General features: G+C 34.0%; 1 protein-coding gene across 5 annotated transcripts in view; it reads left to right on the plus strand.

Moving 5' to 3' along the window:
* Rttn (rotatin) overlaps window positions 1–26,856 on the plus strand; it is a 168,747-nt gene that overhangs the window by 135,481 nt on the left and 6,410 nt on the right. For 4 of the 5 annotated variants that reach the window (XM_010607718.3, XM_019205453.2, XM_033757440.1 and 1 more), the window contains 8 exons: window positions 560–697; window positions 3,953–4,170; window positions 12,394–12,499; window positions 13,252–13,349; window positions 14,654–14,731; window positions 18,027–18,153; window positions 21,800–22,002; window positions 24,259–24,526. In XM_010607718.3, the coding sequence (XP_010606020.1) occupies window positions 560–697; window positions 3,953–4,170; window positions 12,394–12,499; window positions 13,252–13,349; window positions 14,654–14,731; window positions 18,027–18,153; window positions 21,800–22,002; window positions 24,259–24,526 (1,236 nt within the window). Of the gene's footprint in view, window positions 1–559; window positions 698–3,952; window positions 4,171–12,393; window positions 12,500–13,251; window positions 13,350–14,653; window positions 14,732–18,026; window positions 18,154–21,799; window positions 22,003–24,258; window positions 24,527–26,856 lie in introns of those variants that run through there. The other variant, XM_019205464.2, reaches the window with a different exon arrangement.

The following is a 26,856-nucleotide window of genomic DNA, read 5'->3' on the forward strand; positions in this document are numbered from 1 at the left end:
TCCTTTTGTCCCCTGCCTAGAGGGAAAAAAAGCTACTAGAGGAAAAAAGAAAATAGGAGAAAACATACACAGAAGTAGCACAAACAATATGCTTTTATAATGTGCTCAAGATAATAGCTCTAAAGTTATGAGTTACAGTATATTCAATATGTCACACTTTGTATTTTATGAAAAAATAAAATAGTTTCATAACCAAATTATAAGAGAATAGCAATGGTTAGTACACTGTATATTATTATCTTTAAAGTAGTTACTCAGTATAAGACACAAACCAAAAAGTTTCTAACAAAAAAAGTTAACACAAACTTTCTTTTTGATTGTTGTTGAGTGTGCTTCAAATGAGTAAGGTTTATGTGTTGTGTGTAGGAGCGTTGAGGGGTTATCTTGTAAGAAGCAATGGAAGTGAAGTTTAAAGAAATGAATTTCGGATGATGTTGAGTTACATTTGTTTTCATTTAACTTGTACTTCTTAACTGTAAATCTCATGAGTCTGTGATAAGTTTCGTATTTTAAAATCTCATTATATTAATAACTTGAAATGTTTTGATTAATTTTATAGATGTAGAGTTAATAACAGCTTTTTATCACACATGGACACACTTACTTGAACTTTTGGCCACACTCCTGAGGAAAGCTGCTCCTCTCTCTCTTCCTTCCATTACTTCAGCTCTGGCCAAGCACTGGGCAACAGTTATTGGTAAGATAGCACTGGTTTGAGTTTCTTCTGCTAATAAAAATAAGACAATTCTTATTCCCAATTAGATGAGTGAGTTTTCTAAAATGAAGTAATACTGATAACAGTATGTGAAAGAGATTCCAAGATAATTTGTTTTGAGGAATTTGCAGTGATCTTAAGGAGTCTCCATCCAAAAAGATATTTTTGAAAAACTGAAGTGTATTTCAAGATGCATAAAAACAATTAAGAAGCCTATGGTTTTATGAAGATTCATATAAAATTATAATACAAGATAGCTTTTCTTTTTTTGGAAAGAACTCAGTCTCTTTTCTGATATGTTTATTGTATGTAGGTAAATCTGAATATATAGAATCCTTTATAAGGATATCATGGGAAGTTATAATAAAAACACTCCCCCACTTTTTTAAAGACATCAGGTTTTCAGCTGGGCTTGGTGGCACAGGTCTGTAATCCCAGCGCTCAGGAGGCTCAGGCAGGAGGTCTTTTTTAAAGACATCAGGTTTTCAGCTGGGCTTGGTGGCACAGGTCTGTAATCCCAGCACTCAGGAGGCTGAGGCAGGAGGTCACTGTGAGTTCGAGACCAGACTGGGCTACATAGTGAGTTCCAGGTCAGTCTCAACTACATAGTGAGATCCTGTCTCAAAAAACAAACAAACAAACAGACCATCAGATTTTCTTACAGAACAAAAATATTAAAACTACAGTATGATTACTTTTGTCAGATATTTCCCATGACTAGTCTTTAATGTTTTTGTATTCTCCTCCTTTCATTTCAGTATAGCAAGAAAACTTTTTAAATTTAAATGTTTATAATTAACATTTATTTTACCTTTTAAAATAATTTATTTAAATAAAATTCAAAATTGATTTCTAAGTTTCCAAGTTATCCACTAATTAAATTGACTTTAAAAAAACATTAATTATGTACTTTGTTCATTTTAAAAGTTTAAATGTATGATATAAAGTAGTAATTTTAAAATAAGATTTATGGGCCAGAGATGTAGCTCAGTGACACTGTACCTGCCTGGTAAGTGCAAGGTCCTGAGTTCAATCCCCAGCACCAGGAAAAAAAAAACAAAACATAAATCAATAAAATGTATTAACGTATTTAGATACAGTAGTTATCAGTCTACCATAAGGGGTAAAGTGGCCATATTGTAGATAATTGTCTTGTTAGAAGAGATGAAAATAGAAAGCATTTGCCTTTGGAGAGATTGACACTTTGCTCTTGCATTAATTGGAAGAAAATTAGTTCACTATCTGAATCACCAACAATATACAGTGAAATGCTTCTCACTTTAGATACCAAAGCTGTCTGATCAGATCTTCCCACTACCTAGTTTGGTTAATAAAGTTTTATTGGAACACAGTCACACTCATTCCTGTGTTGCCTGTCTTTGTTTTCATGCAGCAATAGTTGAGATGAGTAGTTGTAACAAGGACAGTAAACTACAGAATGTAAAAAGTTCACTATTGATCCTTAACAGAAAAATTTTGTTCTCCTGACTTAAGGCTATTTATTTGATGTGATTTCTCTGCTAATACAATAAAAACATTAAATTCAAAACCTCCCTATCAAATATACACACAGTTTATAGTACTATTAAAAATAACTTAGTGTGTAGTTTTGATAATGTGATATTAATGAAAGCATACCTAATAAAAATGATTTTTAATGTTTCTTGTCATGCTGGCATTTTTTTGTGTAATTTTGTTTTTATTTGTTTTTATCAGTTTCCATCTCATGTGCCCGTATACATTTAATACATTTTATGATCACTGTATGACTTGCCTTATCAAAAGTCTTTCCTCAGACTTGATTGATAGTTGGACATCATTTAAATGAACATAATATTTATAAAATATACTGCTGGCTTACGCCACTTAAATTTGTATAAGCCTGAATGTACTTAGAAATTCTTATGGTTATATTCTCATACAAGCATAGTAATAAAATAAAAAGTTAAAAGTTAAATAATTTTCACATTAATAAGATTAATGCAGTAACCAAATGTTATTTTGATTAACTCATTATTCATAAGAAACTATTAATGAGTCGCTCAGAATTGATTCTTAGTGTGGTTTGCCTGTTCTTTCCATCCTGTACCATGTGTCCAAGTTAGTTCATAGCCACTCATGTCCTTTGTGTAGCACTGTGAGACTTTTGTTCATCATGCAAACACTGCATACCAATTTTTAGTTTCATTTGACATCAACTTATTTGAAAGCAGAAATACATTCATACTTAGAAGATGATATTCTTTATGATCTACAGGATAGTTAGGTGAACTTTTTATTTTATTCTGTTTTGTGCTGTCTTTTGTCTTTCCTCTCTTCTCCCCTTTCCTCTTCCTTCCTTTTCTTCCCTTTTGCTTCTCTCCCCTTTTCTTGACTCTGCCCCCTTCATTCCCCTGCCCTCTGTTCCCTTTCCTTCCTTTTTCTTCTCTCCTCTTTCCTTCCTCTCCTCTCTCCCCCCTTCCCTCCCCTCTCTCCTTCTCCCTTTTCCTTTCCCTTTCTCTTTCCCTTTTCCTTTCTCTTCTTTTTCCTTTTCCTTTTTGTCTCTCTTTCTCCCCCTCTCTCTTTTTTTCTAGTACTGGAGATTTGAGGATTGAACCCAGTCCTCTGTACTGAGGTACTGAGCTACCTCCCCCGTTCCCCTTCCCCCTTGACATAGGGTACTGCTAAAGTCCCCAGGCAGGATTGGAACTTTCAATCCTCTTGCCTCAGCCTCTCAAAGTGCTGGGATTAGAAGTGTGTGCCGTCATACTCTAGCTTTATTTATTTTTGCCTTGTTGGGTATCAAACCTAGGGCCTCATACATTCTAGACAAGTGCTTTACCATTAAGCCACATTCCTAGGCATTTTTCTAACTTTTTAAAAAAACTTTGTACTGTAGCCAAAGTTAACAACCTAAAAATGAAGACTTCATATATTCAGTAGAGTTCAAATTATCAATACTTATCTATATGTATTCCACTTATTTAGGGTTTTAACAGATATTATGTGCATTTGTAGACACAGGAACACCCACAATTTCATATAAAGACAAAGCCATATAATTAAAATTGAACAGAATCACTGATTCAGTATATTGGCATAATACTGTTTGATTTTAAACAGCAGAGTTATTCTTGATATACCTAAGCTACTGATGACTTTATATTGTTAGTTAACAAAACTGTATTGCTCTGATCAGTTTGATTCATTTTCTCTTTAATTTTCAAACATTTATATCTGAACCATTCTTCCTTTTAGATATGTTCTGCAAATGTGTGGGCTTATCGGTCAGGTATCCTGCTCTTTATAATGCCAGTCTTCAGTTCCTAGCTCTCCTTCTGACTGAGGAAGCAAAAATGCATCTCCAGGACAAGAACAAAACATGTTTAGGCCATAGTCCAACAATGGTTTTGCTTCTTGATGAAATCCAGGAAAATCAGAAATCATCAGCACAACTTAATGAAGTAATTCTTCAGGTATATAATTTCTTGGTTTTCCTAAACTTTAGCGTTTAGAATAAATTGACTTTTAGTCTTGGGCTTATTAAAATTTTTTCAATCATTTGAATTAAAAGAGTGATTAATACTCTTATGACTACTTAAACAGTATGAAAGTATAGATTATCAATTTAAAAAGGACTAGAAGTATTTCCTAAATTAAAGTTTCACATTTTTTATCATTAGATTTTTTTTTTTAGATATTAAGAATCCTTTTTAATAATCATGTGGTTTTATGATTTTGATCTTCTAGGATTGGTCATTGAAAAATTTGCTTCAGTTTTCCAATCAGCTGGCTGCATTTTACAAAGTTCACTCTGTCTGCCTATTTGTGATAGTCTTTTCGGCTGCTTAGAAATTAGAGATTTTTGTTACTTTTTGGTGTGTGAAAGTAATGGTCATGAAGATATTTTTGACATAACTACTTACACATTTTGAGCACCAGCCTTGATTATGTTGGACCACATATAAAGCTGATAGAAAAGGAGGGGACACTTCCTGGTTCAGCTAGAAGCTGTCCTACAGAGAACATCACAGCACAGTTGTTTTCCCCACCAGACAAAATCCAGGTGTCTCTCCAGTATTAGTAAACGCCTGATAAGGATAAGGAGTCTCCCTGTATTGTCTCACTTGCCTCCTTTTTTTTTTTTTTTTTTTTTTTTTTTTTTTTTTTTGTTTCAGCTGTCCCTTTCAAAGCCTGAATCTCTAGAGAAGAGTCCTTAAGTGATTTTGGTCTAAAAGCCACTTATTGTTGGGCACCAGAGATTCTCTGTTGTACTACTTTGTTCTCACCACATTCAACTTTTCTTAATTGAAAATGAAAAGTAAACATCGTCCCCAGTTATTTTATTGCCAATCAGAACAACTGTGATTCAATGAGTTAGCTGGTTTGCATTTTTTAAAGAATTGATTTTAAAGATTGATTTTTTAAAAGAATATTGTAACCAAGAAAACTCAAATTTTCACCTTTTCAAACCCCCACCCCCACGATCCAGCCTAATTATTAATCTTCTAACTTTGGCTTTAGCAGAGCTCTTTTTCCCATGCAAAAGCCCTTGCTTTTGTTGACATGCTTTCTTCTTCGGGAAATGTAAAGGGAGGGCTTCCCTCACAGAAATGCTGTGAGAACAGTATGCCTGTCCACTCCCTCCTCTGCCTAGGCTACAATACTGAATAGCTGTGGGAGCCCAGCTTCTCAAGATTTCTGTAGCCAGTCCTGCTTGATGATGTGGTAAGATTTAAAAACTTCCAGGCAGACCAAACTAAGGATATTTTATTTTGCAACTATTTTCTGTTTTTAAGTGGCACCATATTTCTGGGAATCCATGATCAGATTCATGATACATGTGGATATGTAGGTCAATGAACTAGCTTATAATAGGGTACTTAGGAAAAGCTCGGAGCCCAAAGAATTTGTAAAATTTACCTTGCCTTCTTTTTCCCTAATACTTATAATATTTATTACAAAAGTTATTGCTTATAATCTTTTGTTGTTACCTTTTAGGCCAAAAAAGAGAGAGCTAATCTACAGCCATATTATATTATATTATAGGATAGTATATAGTGATTTTCCTATTTTCCTTTTGAATTTTTTCCAGATTGCAAAAAGTACATACCATTCTGTGTAGATATAGATTTATTAACCAATTATTTTAAAACATGACTTCTAATAAATCATACTCTTGTTCATGAAAACAGTAACATATGAACACACTGTATTCTGTTTTAGATGGAATGGCACAAGCAAGTTAAAGACAAATAGTGAAGAGAGGAATTTTACCCCTAGTGCACTTTTGAAAAAATATGTGCCTAATGTAAGACAAAACCATTATTAATAGTACTGTTAAGCTATGAATGCTGGTTTTTTGCCCTATAGAAAGATATATGAATTAAAATATTATTAAAATACATTAAACCAAAATACATTTTCATAAAAATATGTGTATCTAACTATATATTTATGTAGGCTATGTATTGTGCCAAGTGTTAGATGTAACAAAGTAACTACAGTCTTTATCAGAAGAAATTGTACAGTATTCTGAAATTGATATATTTGAAGATATAGTAAAACCATTCACAAAAATAAGTCAGATGCAGGATATTAGGCAAATCATGTAACCTCTTGTGTTTCAATTCTTCAAATGTAAAATGAGATTGGTTACATTATTGCTAAGTTTCAACTATCTCTAAATTGCTCCATCCTTGAGATAAATTATTATTCTGGAATTTAATTAAAATATGTTAGCAGAATGTCTTTTAAATGATTGTTTTACAACGCTATACCATAGGGGATATATGTTGAAATTATTCATACTTAATATCACAAATATAAGTAAGTTTATTTTTTCATAAATCCATTTCAAGAGGGTTTCAGAATATGAATATTCTCTACGAAATTATTAGCTGTCTTTGGTAAGTTTATTTTTTCATAAATCCATTTCAAGAGGGTTTCAGAATATGAATATTCTCTACGAAATTATTAGCTGTCTTTGGTCCATAAAATATTGAACACATTTGACTTAATGGGAGTTTTTACTCTCTCTAGCTGACAAAGATTCTTAATACATTTCATTTTCAAATACATATTGATAACAGGATTAAAATCTTTATCTGTAAAAGGCTTTGTAATTTATATATTGAATTAATTTTATTTCTTTTATTTGATCTGATATCTGGACATAGGGAATAATAAACTCATTTCATATTTTAGAAAATATATTTTACATACATGTTTTAGTGAAAATTTAAGAGTAAATCTGTTGAAGAGATGTCATATATTTGAGATACTTCTGTGTTATGTACTTATATTCCTTTATCTTGATCATTTACTTTTAGATTTTATTTGTTGAATTTCTACCATGGAAAATTAAGCATTAGCTCACTTTCCGTACCCTACCCACCTACCTGGCCAAAATGGGGTTTTTGTTGGTATCTGGATGTTGGAAACTCTTTGTTCTACCCTCACAAACAATATAATTGTGCTAGTGAGAATTTGATTGGAAATAAATTCAGCATTTAAAAATCTTTATTTATTCCCTTTAACCTCTAGTGTTACTGTGGGTAATTCTGAAACCTTTATGAGTTTTGGTTTTTCTCTGCCTGAATATGTTTTGGATTTTTTTTTTCTTCAGTATCCTTCAATTTCTAAAGAAGTGCAAAATTTTGTCTTTCTTTTTCATGTGCTGCTCTCTTTTGGGGGGCTCTATCTTTAATTTTATATTTTTTAAATTTTCTTTATTGAGATTTTTTTTTCAACTTTGTATGCTCTATATGTTTAGAACTCTTACATTTTGTTCTTCCTATATAATCTCTCTTTTCTGTTGCCTCCCTCTCCCCACTTTTTTAATCATCTCTATTTTCTGGTTAGGGGCTTTTCACTGGTGTCTGTGTCTTGGTAGCTGTTCTCTTTAAGATTGAGACTTAGGGTAAATTGGCAGCTCTGAGTCTATGAGTGGATCTTGTCAGCTCTCAGCTTTACTCTATAAGGAGACTTGTGGTTCATTTTGTGGGCCTGTCTTGTCTAATTGCCTAGAAAGAGTATTCTCATCTCTTGCCTGCTGGTGAAAATCCAACTGCCAAGCATGTAGTAGCAAATTTGGTGGAAAGACAGTTCATACAGTTTCACTTGATCCTTCCCATTTTCAGAAGAATATTTTACCAAAAACATGCCTGCTCTCTGCCAGTTAGAATCTCTCTAATTTCTCCTTTCCACAGATTAAACCTCCAGGATTTTACACAGGCTATGAAAGAGTATCTCAGAAGCAAAATAATTGTTTGGCAGTGAGCAGAAACTGATACTGTAACTGTTTTTTAAAGACTTTTCAAACAGTTCTTCTTCACCTTCATTTCCAGATGTACCTGGTACTAAAGTTTTCAGCAGTTCATTGTGTAGACTATGGTACTATTCAGCTGTCTCCATTTACCACCTAGAATTCCGAATTCTTCAGCCTCACCTATTTGCTATTTATCTAACTGCTTTCTAGTGTCTAGATTTTTGCTATGTGTGTTGTGTGTGTGTGTGTGTGGTTCCATTTTTGTTATTTTAATGGTATTTCAAGAAATAAAAGATAAAGTCTATCATATGGTTTTTCCATTAGAAGTCTTGCAAATTATTTTCTCACCTAATTGCTACATATACTGGATGGTTAGTACTATTTAATTGGATAAATTTGGATTTTCTCAATCACTAATACATGCAGGTTGAATAAGCATGGGTACATTACAGGAATTTTCTATTAATGATGAAGATACTTTTATAGAAAAATAAGTATTCTCATTGAGAGCTATAATGATTATACCCCGAATATATTCATCATCCTGTAATACTTTCCTTTTTTCTCTTCCATTTCATGATATAATTCAGCATGATCTTTATCAAACATCCTTGAATTTGGGCATTTAAAATCTAAACTGTTGGCCATATAAGAACTTGCCTGCTTAGATACAACAGCTTTAGTGATGTATTTGAGATGGATTTCTTGACTAGGTGTAAGTCTGGGAGAGCCCCCTCTGTAAAGGGGTCTCTATGACACATTTCCAAACATAGAACAATTATTAATTATAAGTATATTTGCATCTAGGTAATTATGCTGTTCTATATTCGATGTAAAATATATAGTTTTAAGATTAATTTTAATCGTGATATAATAAAGCTGAATTATTTTGAAAATTACTGATAAATGAAGAATTTTGAATTTGAATCATAAATTTAAAAACAAGGAAAAACTTCTAGAATCTAAAAGGAATTTATAAACCCTTTGAAATTATAATTGAAATGTATGCATATATCCACATGAGTTAATAATTCTAAAAGTTGAGCTTAAATCCATTCAAGCATTAGAGCTAAAATATCCAGTAAATAGAAAATACAGATGAGAGGAGACAGGTTAAACATTACTATGAGGAAGCAGGCATATAAATCTAACATGTGGGACATTCTGTAGAATGACTGATCAGGTTTAGTCAACAGTCCAGTAGCAACAGTAATGACACAATGGTAGTGTAATTATCCTCCAACCCCACCAACACTATGGTGGTCATGTCATGGGGAAAGGAAAGGATATTCTCAGTTTAGGAAATGTGACTGCTGGCATAATGTCTTGCATCCTGATTCTGATAAACCAACTGCAAGAGAATACTGGAGACAAAAAAATATGAATTTGGACTGGATATTAATAGATACCAAGAAATTTTTGTCAGCAGGGGATGTAGCTCAGTGGCACCTTGGCTGCCTCACAAGCACAAAGTCCTGAGTTCGATCCCTGATTTAAAAAAATATAGTTAATTATATTACATATCAGAATCACTTTGTTATTGGTATACTGGATGATATTCTGTATCTAATATTTACAGTTTTCAGGCAAAATTTTTTAAAATTTTGAGAAAATATAGGTAATTTTTGTTTTTCTACTTTTGTACGTATTTGAAAGTTGTAATGAAATAATTAATAAACCATTAATAAATTATTAATAAATATTGTACTTGTCCTATTAATTGGGTAATTAATAAATAATTAATAAATATTGTACTTATTGGAAGTAATATCAAACTATATGTGATAAGTATTGTTTTAATTCTTATGGTTAAAGGGAAATAGAACCTTGCATTATACTCAAAACAGCCATTTGTGTGTGCAGCCAGGGAATAGTAGGCCAACAGTGCATTATCCAGTATTTGCTTTCTAGCTAATAGACCTGATAAATGACCTAGGGAGGCATCTGTGCTGTTAGGCATTTAACCAACTGCAAGTTCAGTGAGCTAAACAGCCATTTGTGTGTGCAGCCAGGGAATAGTAGGCCAACAGTGCATTATCCAGTATTTTTTTTCTAGCTAATAGACCTGATAAATGACCTAGGGAGGCATCTGTGCTGTTAGGCATTTAACCAACTGCAGTAGTTCAGTGAGCTCAAGTTGTGTGGAAAACAAGTTTAGAATGTGTACTTCTTGCATATTTAAATTTTCTCTAAAACCATTTGAAATGGCCTCAGTGGTCAACATTTTATTAATTCATCTGTGTTAGAGGTGGAGAGTATACCTTAACTGGCAATCAATCAATCGTAAGGTATGCTCATAGTTCTTCTATGCTCTCAGTCAAGATGTCAGCTTTTTCATCCTTCACAAGGGTAGAATTCATGTTGGAGGATAGTTTATGCATAAAAGTAGAAAGCAGGAAACTTGGGGCTAGGGATATATCTCAGTGGTAGAGGGCCTGCCTGACATGTGGCAGGGCCTGGGGTTCCCAGCACAATACAAGGCAGGAAACTTTATTGCCCCAATATCATTTATTTACTTTTTTGCCCCAATTTTAGACATTATATCCCTGAAAATTAACCAAAACAATGCTAGGAATTATAAATGCAAGATCAATATTTTAGCAAAATTCTTGCATGTATGTGAAAATTTTGTTGAACAGAACTGTCAGGATCCTGGGGTTTTTATTTTATTGTGGGAAACTTAAAAACCTGTTGCTGACACTGGCATTTTAAAGTGGCAGAGGTCAAACATTATTTCCTTGGGTGAAATAGCAGTCAAAACATTCTTAACATGGCTGCTTGAGATATGGCTGTTAGCAAAACACATTGTGTTGTGGGGGGTCTTTAATGACAAAAATTTAACTTAACAAGCCAAAAATTATAGTTTTCTTACTTTTCACTAAACAGGCAATTGAAATACATGGTACAAAAATAAGTGGTAAAGATTATTGTAAAATGAAATGAACAGAATATTCAATTTAATTTTCCATCTATGAGAATTTCTCAATAAAATCATAGTTTACTTTGTATTATAGACGTGCTTGTTGGATCTGTTCATCCTTATATAAGGCAACTGAAGTCACCAATAGCTATTTGAGGTTTTTTTTTTTTTAATTCTTAAAAAAATTTTTTCCCCTTTTCTCAATACAGTATATAAGGGGGGAGAGAATTCACACATTGTTTTCTAAAGTAGCTAAATGACCCAAAACAAGTATCAAATGGGATGCTGTGCATTTTAGAATTATACAGCAAAAGTTATTCAAATTGTCATTTTATTCTTGGCAAGTTATCAGAAAATACCACATGAGTATTTTGATATGTGAGCATATTTACATACTTACTTTGGAAAATCTTAGTGTTCCTTGTGGCAGTCAAAATTAGGACTTAACATTTCAGCATACTTCACTATTTGCTTCTATGTATATTCCAATAAATGCATTTTTGAAAAAAAAAATTGTAATGAAAACGTCTTGCCAATTTCTGAAGCAGTTCCGGAAGTCCTTTTGTATCTTTATGAGGTGTGATAAAAAATATAGTAAATACTGCTGCCGAGTACCATCCAAAAGAAAGGCAGGCTGTTAAAAACGTATGGTATGTATTTTATCTGTCTTATTTACCAGATCTGGCACTATGAGCCTTCTGACTCTTTTCCAAAGTCAAAATGACCATGAAAGGAAAATGTTTTGAGTTCATTCAGGATATGAAGCTAGCAATGGAAGTGTAACTAAAGACCCTAAGGAAAGAGGAATTTCAGAACTGTTTCAGAAAGTACCAAGGACAATGGGATAAGAGTATTTGAAATGAGAGGGAGTAGTTTGAGGAAGATTAATGGCAATGTGTCTTTTAGTGCAATAATTTTTTACCAGAAATTTAAATACCATAATTTTCAGTTACACCTTGTGAGTATTGAGTATATGAAGGAAATATACTGAGAATATTAATATCTTCAAGATAATAAGTGATTTTCTATTTCTATGAGTCAAAAAACTTAAAAAATGTGTTTAAAAAATACATCTTTTGACACTATAAAACTGAGATGAATAGGAAGGGACCAGATTACCCAAGATACAGAAATATATTTGGTGGAAATAGAGGGGAATGTGTCCCTAGAAGAAAAAATGAGAAATGTGAGGACAGGCCTATTGTTCAGTAGTTCATAATAATACATTTATATGCCTGTGAAGTTTGAGTAATACCGAACTTCTCATATGTTAATACTAATTTTTTTTCTTTAGATGATAAATCTTTGTGATTGTTGGTCTTTTCTATAATGTAAATTTCTTTTTCAACCTTATCCACACATTTTCAAATATTAATAATTTATCAAATTCTAGTGAATTTCACATGGTTGTTTGAACTTAGTAATACTTTTTAGATAGAAATTTATTCACATCTATTTTCCTCCAGATTAGATGTTTCTTTAAGGCAGTTTGATCTATATTTTTTACAGTGCTATGAAGGAAAACCCTCCAAAGATATCCTGAAAAGAGTTGCTGCAAATGCGTTAATGTCACTTCTAGCCATCAGCAGAAGAGCACAGAAACATGCTTTGAAAGGTGATCTATGTGAAACATCATCTGTTCTTTTGGCATATTGTCAATTCATGTATTTTGCTGTTTGTTCATTTTATTTTTCTTGAACTAGAAATATAAAGATTTACAGGTAATTTCAGTGTGTCACTTAAGAAACATTGATTTTGTTCTTTATATATAATCAGTACATATTCATTACTTTTAAAATAAATTATTGTGTAGATTATTATGTATTTAATATGCAATGATTCTTACTCAAGAGAATGTATATCTAAATAGTAGAGAAGCTAAAAATGTAACACCTTACTCAGTTTCATAATGAAATATTAGTATCCACAAGCACATTCTGCATATCTAAGGAGCAAAAAAAGTAACCCTTTGCTTTGATGTTAAGGACAATACCATTAGGTAATCCTATATTTTTATATACACGTCCCCTCTATTATAATGTCTCATCTGTACATCAGGGAACACAGGTTTGAGATTTGAAAGAGAATAACAGCAACATAAAGTCCTTAATTTAAATTGTGATTTGCTAGTAAAATTGTGTAGATCTCAACATATAAATTATGCAGTATTGGGGGCATATCTTACTAAGAACTCAAAACAGCTGGACTTCAGCATTTTAGTTCTCCCCCTCATTTTTTAATCTCTCACAGAAAATGCGAAAAAGGAATTGAGCCACAAACAAACTTTTTTGAGAATCAGATTATATGTGATTTTGACTTATTTGGAAGTGAAATATCTTTTTGACTTTGGAGATTGTGTCTTTTCAGCTGACCTCATAGACAACTGTATGGAACAGATGAAATACATCAATGCACAATTGAGCCTTGATTCTCTAAGGCCTGGGAAGGCAGCACTGAAAAAGAAGGTAAGTTTAAATTCTAAAGTTCTGCAATAAAAGAGTGAATGCTTATAGTGACCATCTCTCCAGTGCCCAGGGGCCTATAAATGACTACAAGGTTGCAATCAGTGTCTGCTTTAGAAGAAAGATAGTCAGATAAGTTATTGAGATTTCTGAGTTGGATACTTTTTTCTTTTTTGTTGTTGTTTTTTGTTTTTTGTTTTTTTGAGTCAGGGTCTCACTATGTAGTTGAGATGGACCTGGAACTCACTATGTAACCCAGACTGGTCTCAAACTCACAACTATCCTCCTGCCTCAGCCTCCCGAGTGCTGGAATGGATACATTTTCTTAACTCTCACTTGGAAGCCTTCATGTGAGATTTATATATTATGTGGTTTTCTTTTTGTTACTTTAAGTATTTGAAGATCGCTACATACATGTGATATACTGTTTTAGTAAATTTTTTATCCTACCAAAAAAATTCTAATAAAGTAAACGGAAATTTTCTAGGAAATGAGATGTATAATCACTATAATTTACTATGAGTTTTATATGCCACACACTATTCAAACATTTCATATTCCCTATCTCTTGAACCTGATGACATCATAGTTACATAAATGCCAGTTGATGGGGCCAGATTTTTGCTCTTACATCTTGGAAGTGGCAGCATTGGTATTCTTAATGTTTATCTCCTCCTGTGATTTTTGAATATCTCTTTTAGTATATAGTCTGCATGACTCATGTTTAAACTGTATGTTCTTATAAACACACAATAAAAGTCATTACATCATAGCTATGGTTGATAATTATAATAAATAAGATTTGCCCCACAGACTTATTCAGAAAATGAATGTGTGCATGAATATGCAAATATCCACCTGTGTATTTGTATAAAGTCACTAAAGAAACACTAATAACTAGTAAGAAAAGAAGATAAAACTTTATTTAATAATTTAATTGATGTAGGGGATTAACTGATATTCTCGGTTTCTTTTCTTGACTTTCATTTTTCCTCTCTAGCCAAAAGCCCTTACTTCATCATTGAGAAAGTCAGCCAGCACCTGATGTGATTGCAAACCTGCCTCACTTTATCGAGATGAAACAGAGGCTATCATATATACTACTTCCTCCATGCTTGATAGGACAGAAATAGCTTTTTTGTAGTGGATGCACTTCTTGAGATATGGTCATCTTTCAGAGATTGTTAGCTTGTCAGTCTGCTTAACGTTATGTTGGTCAGCACAGCTGCATTGTATGGGAGGGTTTTGATATACAAAAAGTGGGGTAAGGTGCTAAGTTCACAGTTTTCAATGTCTTTTTTAAACAGGAGGATGGTTTTACTAAAGAGTTAAGCATCATTATGCAGCTCCTAAGAAACTGTCTTTATCAAAATAAAGAATGTAAAGTAAGTAGAGCGCCGTTTCAAAATTTTGGTAGCAGTGTTAAACCCTTTACATTTTTAAAAATTCTCTTTGGTTTGTGTTTTTTGAGACAGACTCTTACTCTTTAGTCAGACAGGCTTTGGACTTGATATACAGTTTAGGTTAGACTCAAACTTGCAATCTTCCTGCCTTACTCTCCTGAGTGCTGGAATTACAGGTGTGCGCTGTGACATCCAGCTATAAGCAGTTTAATTTTTATAGGAGATGTTATAGAAGGAAAAATAGAAGCCCTTTCTGTTGTATTAACATGCATTTTTTATCCTTAAACTCAGAGTTAACTCTCAGAAATGGAAGCACCTAATCTCTCTGTCATTTCTCAATGCTGACGACAGTTCTTGTTTGTATCAGTATTTTAACATTATCCTTGAAACTTTGACTTTATGGACTTAAGCTTTATACAGTTAGGTATTGTAGGCATTTTTTTTTTTTTTTTTACTAGAATGAGATAAATAGGTGTGTGTCTTTTAAGGTAAGTTTTTAAAAGTGTTTTATCAGAACAGTTCTCCAAGAGAATTAAGTGGCAGTGTCTGTATCTATAGGGAAAGAAGATGAATTTATTTCCCTTTTCAGAATAAAAAATACTGCTGCTGCTTAGCATGGAATGTAAACCTAGCGAAAGCTCCTTATTTCTAATATTTCTGACCTCTGTAGTCATTTATGTGGTCCCTCTCTGAAAACCATTTAGACATCTTATTTCACCTGTAAGCATCAATGCTGTCACTTTAAGCCATTGTATTAGTATTATTATGCAGATACAATCTTTTGAGCACTTTTATTTGCTTGAGCTATAGTGATACACTACTTTCAAAGCACGGGACTAAAGCTTTAATACAGACGTATTTCTTCTATGGACACTTATTTGTTTTTAAATTCTTACCTGCTTTTGCTCTTATGTACTGTGACAAAACTGGTAAAAACAGTCTATCTGAAAAATGAACATGTGAACACATATCCCCATAAGACACCCCTAGCAACTTATATTTCAAAACAATTTGATGGGAATTAAATATTTATATATATCTTTAAAATTCCCAGTCTATGCTCATAGCGTAGGCTTTTTTTCCCTCAAAATAGAAATGTCATATACTAAATTTATAGTTCCTTCATGCTCAATACTGTCCTCGTGACTAGATATGGTTAGTGTTCATCAGTGACACTTTACTCAAGGAGTACTCTGGAACACTTGACAGGTAAGATCTACCTATAAAGATTTATTAGATGTTAACTAGTTACAAATATGGTGTTCATATTTGGATCACATTGGCCCTCTATGAAAATAAAATCTTTTATTAAATTAAAACATTTCTGTATTTGTAAATTTTTAAATAAGGAATAAATCCAGAGGATATTTACTGTTGAGTATAAATACTATTCAATGGGGCAGAGGTTCTTAATTTCTATCCTATCCTGTCTTACCTGAGATGTGTGGTATGTTTTTCTTATTGTTGGTTTGTATTGTAGAAATCCACCAGTCACCACTGTCTTACCCTAGTTTATATATGTGTGTACAATAAGGACCTTTCATACCAGGAAAAAAAAAAAAGATTATGGTGTCTGTGGTGTCTGTGAATTAAATGAATGGAACAGTGGGCAAGGTTAGCAGTGAGGGGACTTTGATAGTCCAGGCAAAGAGATGATGAGACTTTAACCTGGGCAGGTAGAGAGGTGAAATATGAAAGTAAGAATAAATATGTGGGACTAGGGCTAAAGAAGAAAAATGTAGAATGACTTCCAGGCTTTAAAATGCTTATTAATGTAGGAATGTTTGTTAAAGTGTGGCCTTGACACAACCCAAAAGTTTTCATATGCTACTGCAAAGTCTCTAGGACATTCATATGGAAAATGGCTTGTAGTCAGTAAATAGCTATTGTTGATATGGCACTTTGAAGGGCAGTATAGGCTGGGAATATTAAAAATGTGTAGGTAGTATTTGTAGCCAGGCCTATAATTGAAATCTCCCAAGAATACATAGTGAAACCCTAAATCTTATCTTTGGAAAATATGAACAAGTAAGAGAAGGCAGAAAACAACTGAGAATGGAAAGCTGGAGGAGTTTGGAAGTGATCTAGGCAGCATGGAAATGAAAAAATTTTAAAAAGCCCTGCCACAAATGCTCAAGTGCCTAAGGACTTGGCGGCTACAGAGGTAGAGATGGTCTCCAGTGGAACCATCAGTGTAGAAAAGTAAGTTGAAGTGACTGAAGATGAAATGTGGAATGGGGAAATGATAGCAATGTAATTACTCTTTCTACGAGCTTGGTCATTAAAGGTAATGTTTGATTCTCCTAACATGCAAAATACTTAAATATAAATAGAGAAATGAGTGAACTTGGGACTAGTTATTAAAAATAGAGGAAGAAAAGAACCAATTCACAGATCAGATCCCAGAGGAGGCAGGAGGGACTGACTGTGTTTCAGAACACAAATGGGTGTATCAGTCTCTGACAAGAGGAACACCTGCTCCTCACTGTCAGGCAGATAAGAAGGATGAATAGATGAAACTACAGATCAGCCATGTGAACAGAGTGGCAGAATGCATAAAGATTTCATCTTTGTGAAACAGTAGGCAAGGTCGTTTGCTGGGAGAAAGTGTTGAACATTTCAAATAATTTCCCACTCTATTATTTGATGCTACATATAATTGTGCAAGATGTGTGTAGTTATTTGTGCATGTACATGCGTACATGGGTGTACACATTTCTGCAAAAACTTTAACTATATTGTACCTATATATATTGTGCCAAAGGTAAATGAATTTTGTAATACTGAGTCACCTAAGAATTTATTTAACATAATATTTAGTTTAGAGTGGATATTAGCATATTCAAATTACTCAGAAATAATGATTTACTTTTGGTATATAAACACATACACTGGAGGGAAGAAAGAAACAGGGTAGGGAGGAAGACTCGGTTAATTAACCTTTCTCATGCATGTCAGAGCCTTTATAAGAGTTATTCATTATTGGAATATAGTCCTTTCCTGCATAATTTACCCATTACAGAAGCTGTTTTTCTTCTCATACTGGCATATCCTAGTCATCTCAGTGTTGAAGAGACTTTCTAAAACTGGCCAGTTTTAGGGTCAAGGGCACCAGAGGTAAGAATCTGTCTGTAATATTCCAAATCCCGATCATACTAATCAGAACAAAGAAATTTACCATTTATCTTATGTAGTGATAATTTGGGGGGGATTTAATTCAATTTTCAGTTTTTATATATTTAGACTGACAGCTGTTCTTAACTTCCTTTGCTCACAGGAAGCAGCTCTTGGAGCCCAGCTTGTCCCTGTCTTGTACTCACTCTGGCCCTGGCTTTTAATGGATGATTCACTGATGCAAATTGCCTTGCAGCTACTTTGTGTCTACACTGCAAATTTTCCAAATGGTAAATAAAATCCATTATTGCTTTTCAGTAATAACTAAAACACTAGTTTTATCTAATCTTAAAGTAGATTGAAAAAACAAATACATATTTTGAGTATTGTACTCACTGTGGATATGTTGATGAAAAATGAGGGTTCTTGTAGATATTATAAGAGCAGACAGATATTTGGGGTATATATTTGTTGACATGGGAGAGTAACTCACCAGATCAGGGAGCAATGTTGTTAGAAAAATGAATAGGGAAATGGAAAGAGTAAAGATTTCAGAACATTAAAAGCCAGGTGAAGATAAAATCTTTTATGGATTCTAGAACAGGAGACTGGCATGATGAAAATTATTTCAGGGTATTGTTGGTCTTGTAATTGTTGGTATCTCTTGGGTTTCTGCTTTATTCTTTCACTTGACAGTTTATTGAGAGCCTATCATCAGCCATACATTGTGAGTTCTGATGAGAGTGATGGAAATTAGAGAGGACAGATCATTCAACCCCTCAGAAAGAAAACTCCCTAATAAAGAGTTTGGGCTTTTATTTGACTGCAACAGGGTGCCATCAGTGGGTTTCAGCTGGGGAGTAGCATGATCTAATTTGTGGAGAAATATCACTTTGGGTGGTGTATGGAGAAGGGATGGCCCTAGAGGCAGAGCGACCAGTTTGAAGACAAACAGGTAGCTGGGGCTCAAGTAGTAGCTGGAGAGATTGAGAGTTATGGACAGATTTGGTGTATGGCCCAGAAGTAGACTCAAGAATGTACGGATTGGAGGAACGAAGATATCCAGGATGAACCTGTTTTGTAGAAATGCTAAGTGCATATCATTCTGAGTGCATACCATTTACCAAAATGGGGAATATCTAAGAGAAGCAGATTTTCCTTGGGGAAAGAAGTGGAAAACAAGAATTCTATTTGGTCATGTTATTTTTGAGGTGTCTTTGTTTAGCATTTAAATGAAAGTATTGGTTTAGATCCATTTCAGTGGAGAAACAAGTGTGAAGATAAAAAATGTTGGGAGTTTTATTAGTTACCTATTTTTGCACAACAAATTACCCTAAAAACTTAATACCTGTGAGTCACATAATTTTCTCAGAGTTTTTGTAAGTCAGGAATCTTTGAGTGGATTAGATTGGCGATTCTAGCACAGTCTCTTAGTATACTTCAACTGAGGTGTCACTGGGCATTGTTGGCTAAATCTGTGTCTGGGGAGGAAGATCCAGTGCAGCTGTTGCAGCCATGTAGGCCTCTCTCTCTCCAACAGCAGATGACCTAAAGTGATGGGGCCTATGGCATAAGTAGCTTGTATTATAACCGAGAAAGTAACACACTAGCACCCCTGCCTTCTACTGGTAACATAGTCCAACTCTGAAACAGGGAGGAGGGAACAGAAGTAGTGTTCTTAGAAATCACTGTCTTACGGATTGTATTTAAAGCAACAGGCTTGTTTTCACTTATCCCAGGGAAATGTTTAGCTGGAGCAGTAGTGTCCATGCCTAGGGTATACCATCATTTAGAATTGATAGAAAGACAAGAAGCAAGTAAAACATAGGGAAAGAGCAGTCCATGAGTTAGGAGTGCAGGCATAAGAAGCCAGACACTTGCTTAAGTGTGTCAAATACTGTGTATCATTCAAATAGAATGAGGATGGAAACAGTGACTGTTTAATTTACCAAAGTTAACATTCTTGTTCTGAAGAGCAATGTTAGTGAAATACTGAATTTAGCATCCTGTTAGTGTGGGCTGAGGAGAGGAAGTAAGGATGTGTATTCTCCTATTAAAGGGACAGGGAAGTGGAGCAAGAAATAGATGTAAATCAAATGAGAAATTTTCATTTGTTTTGGAAAGTTTTAAGGCATCTGTTTTGGGAAGAAAAGTCAGGAAAAAAATGCAACTGGAAAAGAGCTGGAGCATGTGCTGAGAAAGGAAAGAAAGGAAGGGCCAAGACGAGGGACATAGATTTGGGGGTGGTAGACTTGATGAGAAAGATAAGAAATTTCCTTGTTGAACTCTGCTTTCCTCATTATTTGTGAGAACAAACAAAGCTAACGGGTAGGTGCTTCTGAGAGGAGAGAAGGTGTGGAAAATAGCTACTTTTTAAGGGAAAGCAAACTCACCAAAAAAATGAAGTAAAATTTTTGGTCAAGTTACATGCCATTTACAATTTATGGTCAGAAATAGGAGGTCTTCTGGCAAGTGTATGCTTTCTTTGGGCAACATTCAGCAACAGAATGTCTTCAAATGTAAAAGAATGTACAGGTAAGGAATTATTCAAGATACTTATGAGCCCATCTCGTCCCTGCCATATGCTGGTGATCGCTTATTCCTTGGAATGGTCTAATGTTTCTTTCTGGAGCTGTCTGCTTCAGCTTGTTTGAAGCATAAGCAAGTATAAACATACCTTCAGGCTCTTCAACTTTGAACTCTCCTTGTGTGTCCCGTCCAGAGGAGGATTGTCCTTGTCTCTTTGTTCTGCTGCAACAGACTTTCTCAGTACCTCTTTCCTGCTTGGACAGTCTCCTCTCGCATCTTCCAGTTCAACATCTCCTTCAGTACAACCTCCTCAGGATAGTTTGTGTCTCTGTTTAGTCCTTCTTCACCTTAGTCCTTCACTTTCTAAATTTAAGGTTTATAGAAGTAAGGAGGAAGAATCAAATGTTACATATTAAGCCCAAGAAGTGTATACTTTAATGCAAATATTTTGAAGCTACTTTTGTGTTATACCTAAAATTGTATAATTATTAGAAGGAGTTAGGTTACCATTCTAACGTAAGGAAGAAACTGTTTTTCTGTCTGGTTTGTTTCTAAAAAAACTGCATCATTTAATGACAGTTTTCTGTTATGCTTTATGGAAATAATAGTATTTTAATACAGTTATAAAGTTATGAATACAGGAAAGATCACTCTGTTTTTGTGTTTACTTATTTATGAGTTTATTTTACATAATGTAGTTGATTCTGGTGTGATTTTATGCCCCCTGGCCTCCTTATGTGAATTTTCACAAGTTAATTCTACCTTAGATTTATTTTGTAATACAATCTTATTGATAAAACATTAAAATCCATTTCTAATTCTTTTATGGTTATTTTTCTCCCTCCATAAATCTCTCAAGGATATTTAATCTACTGAGAATTTACTTGACCCTGGAAAGCCAGTAGATGCTACTGCTGGCTCTTGCTACCTGTAAGCTCTGTGACCTTGTGCAGCCCACTGGCTTTTCTAAGCCCTTTCTGTGTTCCCTTGTAGTGTGGAAAATAGTATCTCTCCTGTCCTCACTTCAGGTGTATTATATTCTCTATTTGTCTGTTCTATGAAATAAAAGCATTAGACCAGGTTATTGCCCATCTAAAATTATTTTCTTCTATCCAGGTTTTTTATTTAAGTGGCTTAAGAACTAGTTTAAAAATCTATTGTATGTGATTTATTGTTTTAAATAACCCTATTATTCGAAATGTCCTATTGAGATAATTAGGCCCTCAGTGAGAACAGTAAATATATTAAACAGAATGCAGACATCAACATTAGCCTTTAGTGCTAATTTGCAGTTCACAGGTTAATGGCCAAGTCATTTTGATAGACAGATATACTTTACCACTTAGTGTTTTTAAAAACTAAACAGTGGAACCAAGAAGTCATTGTGATAGGCTGTTATTTTTGAAGGTTGCAGTTCTCTTTGTTGGTCAAGTTATGGACAACATCCTGTTCAAGCCACACACAGAGGAGTCCCCAGCAACTCCATGATGCATTGTATCCTAAAGCTGGCTTCTCAAATGCCTCTGGAGAACACTGCTCTACAGCAGGTGGTTTTTATGTTTCTTTCAAACCTAGCCTTGTCTCATGACTGTAAAGGAATAATTCAAAAGGTAAGTACTTAAACTCTCCTGCATAACATAAAAGTTATACTTAGTAAAGTAATTCTTCTAATCAAAAGTTTAGAATTCAATTTTTGGGGTAAACTTATTATGATCTCAAATTCATTTTATTTTAAATGATTATAAAAGGGTTATATCTTTCTTTTACAGTGTATTGGTAGGAAGCAAAGTAGAAACTGCCAGATGGAATATCCATACTAATCTCAGGTCCAGTGTGTGACTTTGAGCTGGAGACTTACTCTTTTTAAGCCTCAGTGATTTTTTTTTGTTTTGTTTTGTTTTTTTTATTGGTTAAATGATATTTAAGATGTCTTCTATACTCAATCTATGATTCTAGTGTTATACTTAAGAACATTTTGATGTAAGTGTTTTCAGAGTAGATCAATCTAATTGTTTTTCTCTGCTGTAATTAGGAAACTTCTGAGACTTCCTGTGATGCACTAAGTAATAACAAGCCCCAACACTTATATTTGCACCTCTCCATTATTTATCAGTAGACATTAGCAAATGCACCTATTGCTGTTGTACAGTACAGTTTTCAAAATGTCTTTTCTTTCTCCTGTGGTACATTTTTACCCATTCTAACTGCTCTATAAAACTATTTAAAAACATCTTTAGATCCAGCAAAAAGAAGGAATACTCACAGCACATTTGCATCTTAAAGCATTGAATTATATTTATCACTTTTATCAGCCCCCAATCTCCAATATCTTGGTGGAATCAATGAGAAAGAAAAGATGTGCATCTAAAAAAAGCTTCAGTTTAGGCTAAGAGATTTGGATGACAGCAAGTCCCATTCAAAGTAGACAGATAGTTTAACAGTTTCTTTGTTGCTTAATATTGTTATTGTTACTGTAGCTCATTTCTTTCTTTTTTTTTTCTTTTTGTTACTCGGGATTAAACCCAGGGCCTTTGCCTTTGCATTAATCTGCATTCCCAGCCCTGTTTTTTGGGTTTGTTTGTTTGTTTGTTTGGTACCAGGGATCAAACTCAGGACCTTGTTGCAAGGCAGGCAGCAGAACCACTGAGCTAAATCCCTCACCCTTGTTTGTTTATTTTTGCAACAGGGTCTCACTGTGTTGCCCAGCCTAAGCTCTTAATTTATGATCCTTCTGCCTCAGCCCCCTGAGTGCTGAAATTACAGGTCTGTATCACCAGACCTAGTCCCATGTCATTCTTATACTCAGAATATTTTTATGTAAAAGTATTAGAATTAACTTTATATATGAAAGCCAAGATGCTGATTTAGAACCAGGAGAGCCCAAGAGGAAAGCTACAATACATTATTAAATTCTAGCTTTAGAATTTAAGGGATAAGAGTTATTCTGTAGTTATAAAAGTTAAGTGATTGGACTTTATTTCTAAAATACCAGCTGTTTGTGGTTTCCCTACTGTCATTGTAGGCTTCTGCTTGACATAGTACTTTCATTTTTTTTTTTTTGGCATATAGATTATTCTAGACAGTAATTTATTATCTCTCATTTAGTTAAGGGTTTGGTAAGTTTTGTGGCAAGGATTTTATTTGAAGGTTGAAGATGCTTACATTTAAGTAATAGACCTTTCTCATCTATAAGTTTATTTATTTATTTATTTATTTATTTAGTACCAGGGATTGCTCAGGTCCTTACACTTGGTGAGGAAGGTGGTGGAACCATTGAGCTAAATCCCCAGCCCTAATCTAAAAGTTTAATAGAATTATAGTCATGAAAAATTATTGTGATGATAAGCAGATGAAATAAAGTAAATATAAAAATAAGCCATAGATTAAAAAATAAGAAAGCACTTGTAGATATGAAAAAAATACCCTTCTGCTATCAGAGTTATTAACTAATATCTAAGACCAATTTGGGTTTTTCCTCTTTCCCTATAACATATCTTTCAATGAATAGCAGAATTGCCAGAAAGTAGACAAAAAAAAAAAAAAAAAAAAAAAAAAAAAGAAGAGAAAACTCAACAGGCCTAACATAATAATCCTTAATCTGAATTATTAATCCTAAATAATTGAGTTCACTGTAGTTTACTTCATCCATCATAAGGAAGATTAGCAGAAATTAAAATTTGAGTACTTTTTGGTTTCACAGTTTTATACCTTGAAATAATATGTATGAAATATTTAGAAGGTATTAAAAAAAGGAGAAATTAAAGTTGGAAAAAAAATCAAAATGCTAGTAAATTGATCACAAAAAACTTGGAAAATAATGAAAAAGATCCAAGAAGAAAATAATAATTCTCTCTGTTTACCCACAGAGTAACTTCTTACAGAACTTTCTGTCTCTATCATTGCCAAAAGGAGGAAATAAACATCTCAGTAATCTGACTGTTCTTTGGTTGAAGTTACTCCTGAATTTATCATTTGGAGAAGATGGGCAGCAAATGATTCTGAGGCTTGATGGCTGTTTGGACTTACTTACAGAGATAAGCAAATATAAGCATAAGAGCATCCCTTATATACCTCTTCTTATTTTTCATAACATTTGCTTCAGTCCTGCCAATAAGCCCAAAATCCTGGCTAATGGTAAGTATTCACATTACATACCGCACGTGCGTACACACACACACACACACACACACACACACTTTTATACTTACTACTATGGTTGTTCATAAACGATTCCATTCAGATTAAAACACAAAATACTTTTATAATTTCAAAATATATATGATACCACCCTATGTTAAAGGGACTGTGTGGGTGGTAGGGGGCTGTGAGAGAGAACCAACTATGGCTTCCTGGAGTCTTATGGTGTTAGCCAGGGAGGAGGAACAGTGGGCAGGAGTGCTCTCTGACTTTGCTATCTGCTTTCCTTCCACTTTCACTTGTGCTTGCTCTGACTTCCCCTCATCTCCTCTCTGACTTTGAGCAGATGCCACTAAGTATATTTATGAAAGACTCAACAAACCTCTTTATCTCCTTTGTAAGAGTAGCTAGCATATCAGATATCATTCTTAGTCCCCCACTGGTATAACAGTCTCAGTTTGATTGAGGTGAAAATAACCTTCCAGTCTTCCACTGAAGACTTTCTAGAACAACCAGTTAAAATTGTAAACTCCACTCTCTTCCTCATGTGCCTCCTGTCCCCTCTCTCACTTGTCCATTATTTTCTTTCTGTGCATGGCTCCATCAGTATCTGATAAGTTTTATGTGTATATGTTTATTGTAACCCTCTCACACTGGAACAGAAGCTCTCAGAGAGCTAAAAGGCTTTTGTCTACTGTATCAATCTACCTCTAGAGGTGTACCTGTCACCAATGAGCTCTCCACTTGTTGACTGGGACAGATTCTGAGAGGCAGGAGATCTCTGGCCCAACCCAGCGTAGAAATTAGCCTAAGACTTCATTTTCTGAGATGCAGCATAGATGGAGGCAAAGATTAGTAAATTGTCAGAAAAAAATTTGAAGCAAAAAGAAAGAACTGGAAAGATCTGTTTCTGCCATGTGCTACTGGTGTGGGGAGTGCATGATTTCATTTGTTCAGATTTTTTAAAGAAGTTGTATATGGCTAAAAAATAAATTTAAAAAAAAGGTGACCTCTAGACCTCCCCATGGACCTGGTCCTAAATCTCAGCAAGACAGGGGACAGCTTTGTGGATCTAATTTCCCTATCTATGAAGCAATTTCTCCTTTCTTTGCTTTGGTAAGACTAAGTTTATAAAAACATATAAAGTGCTTAGTATCATTTCTAATACATGGTACATGTTTCAGATATTCTCTTTTCCTACTATGTTTTTACATAATCTTTTCTTAGTTTCTTTTGATGAAACACAGAATTTTCCAAGTGAATTAAGTGATTGTGCTTATATCATTATGTGTACAGTAATGATTCCATTTTTCTGATAATTATTAAACTGCTAGAAATAATTCGTAGAAAAATTTTTAAGTTCATTCAGCTTGTAACTTACTTGAGTTAACCATGGATTTGTACTCTGCATTTCCCTCCCCAGTAACACCCTGTTGCTGCAGTATGTACATCAGTGGTTTTATTTCCACTCTCTTTCACTATATCTGCTTTAGTCCTCACATTTGTAATGTGAGAATAATAAGTCCTACTTTCAGGTAATGAAATGGCATATGAAACATCTGTTATGGTTCCTGATGCATTGATGCTACTCAGTAGTGTCTCATTATATTCTTACTTTCTCACAGTAAATTTCTTTAGGGACTACTTAATGCAATTTTATTTTTGAAAATTGGGCAAAGGAAAATCTTTTATTTGTAAATAGGGAAGGGTGGAGAGGGTGAAGGGAGGGCAGGGACTAGGAGAAAAACTGAGAACCAAGACCTGTCATGTAAAGGTACAAGATCCCAATGATGAACGTAACTTTACTGTATACCTAAAATGTACCAATAAACTCAATGAAAAAAAAGGAAAATCGTTTAGTGAACTAAATGAGAAGTCTGTATTTTCCACTTCTAGATTATTGTATTTTAGCATTTTCTTATAGACATTAATGTTTTCTTTCCTTCATTAGCTTAAAGGAAATACATCCACTTTTGAGGAGCTTCACACATTTTTGTGGAACTGTGCAGGGCATGCCACAGGCTTTGCCTCCCTTTCCATGTGGTCATCCAGAGAGGAGGCCTTAGCAGAGTTATCTAACTTAGAATTCTACGAGGAAACCTTTATGCCCCTGATCCCAACTCAGTCATCTGGTGTTGATCCTTAGGAGTGTGCACTGAGACTGGACCTTACTACTATTAAAAACAGATCCACAGCAGTCCTTTTTCTGGTTATGTCAGGCAAAATCTCTAAAAATAATAGAAATATGCTGAAAAAGCTATATTAAATTTAACTTCAAAACAATTAACTGAAAAGATAGTGGGAAACCTCCAAGTCAATTTCCTTGA

Source organism: Fukomys damarensis, unplaced genomic scaffold, assembly GCF_012274545.1.
Source record: "Fukomys damarensis isolate Sample0158 unplaced genomic scaffold, DMR_v1.0_HiC HiC_scaffold_30, whole genome shotgun sequence".
Taxonomy (NCBI): Eukaryota; Metazoa; Chordata; class Mammalia; order Rodentia; family Bathyergidae; genus Fukomys; species Fukomys damarensis.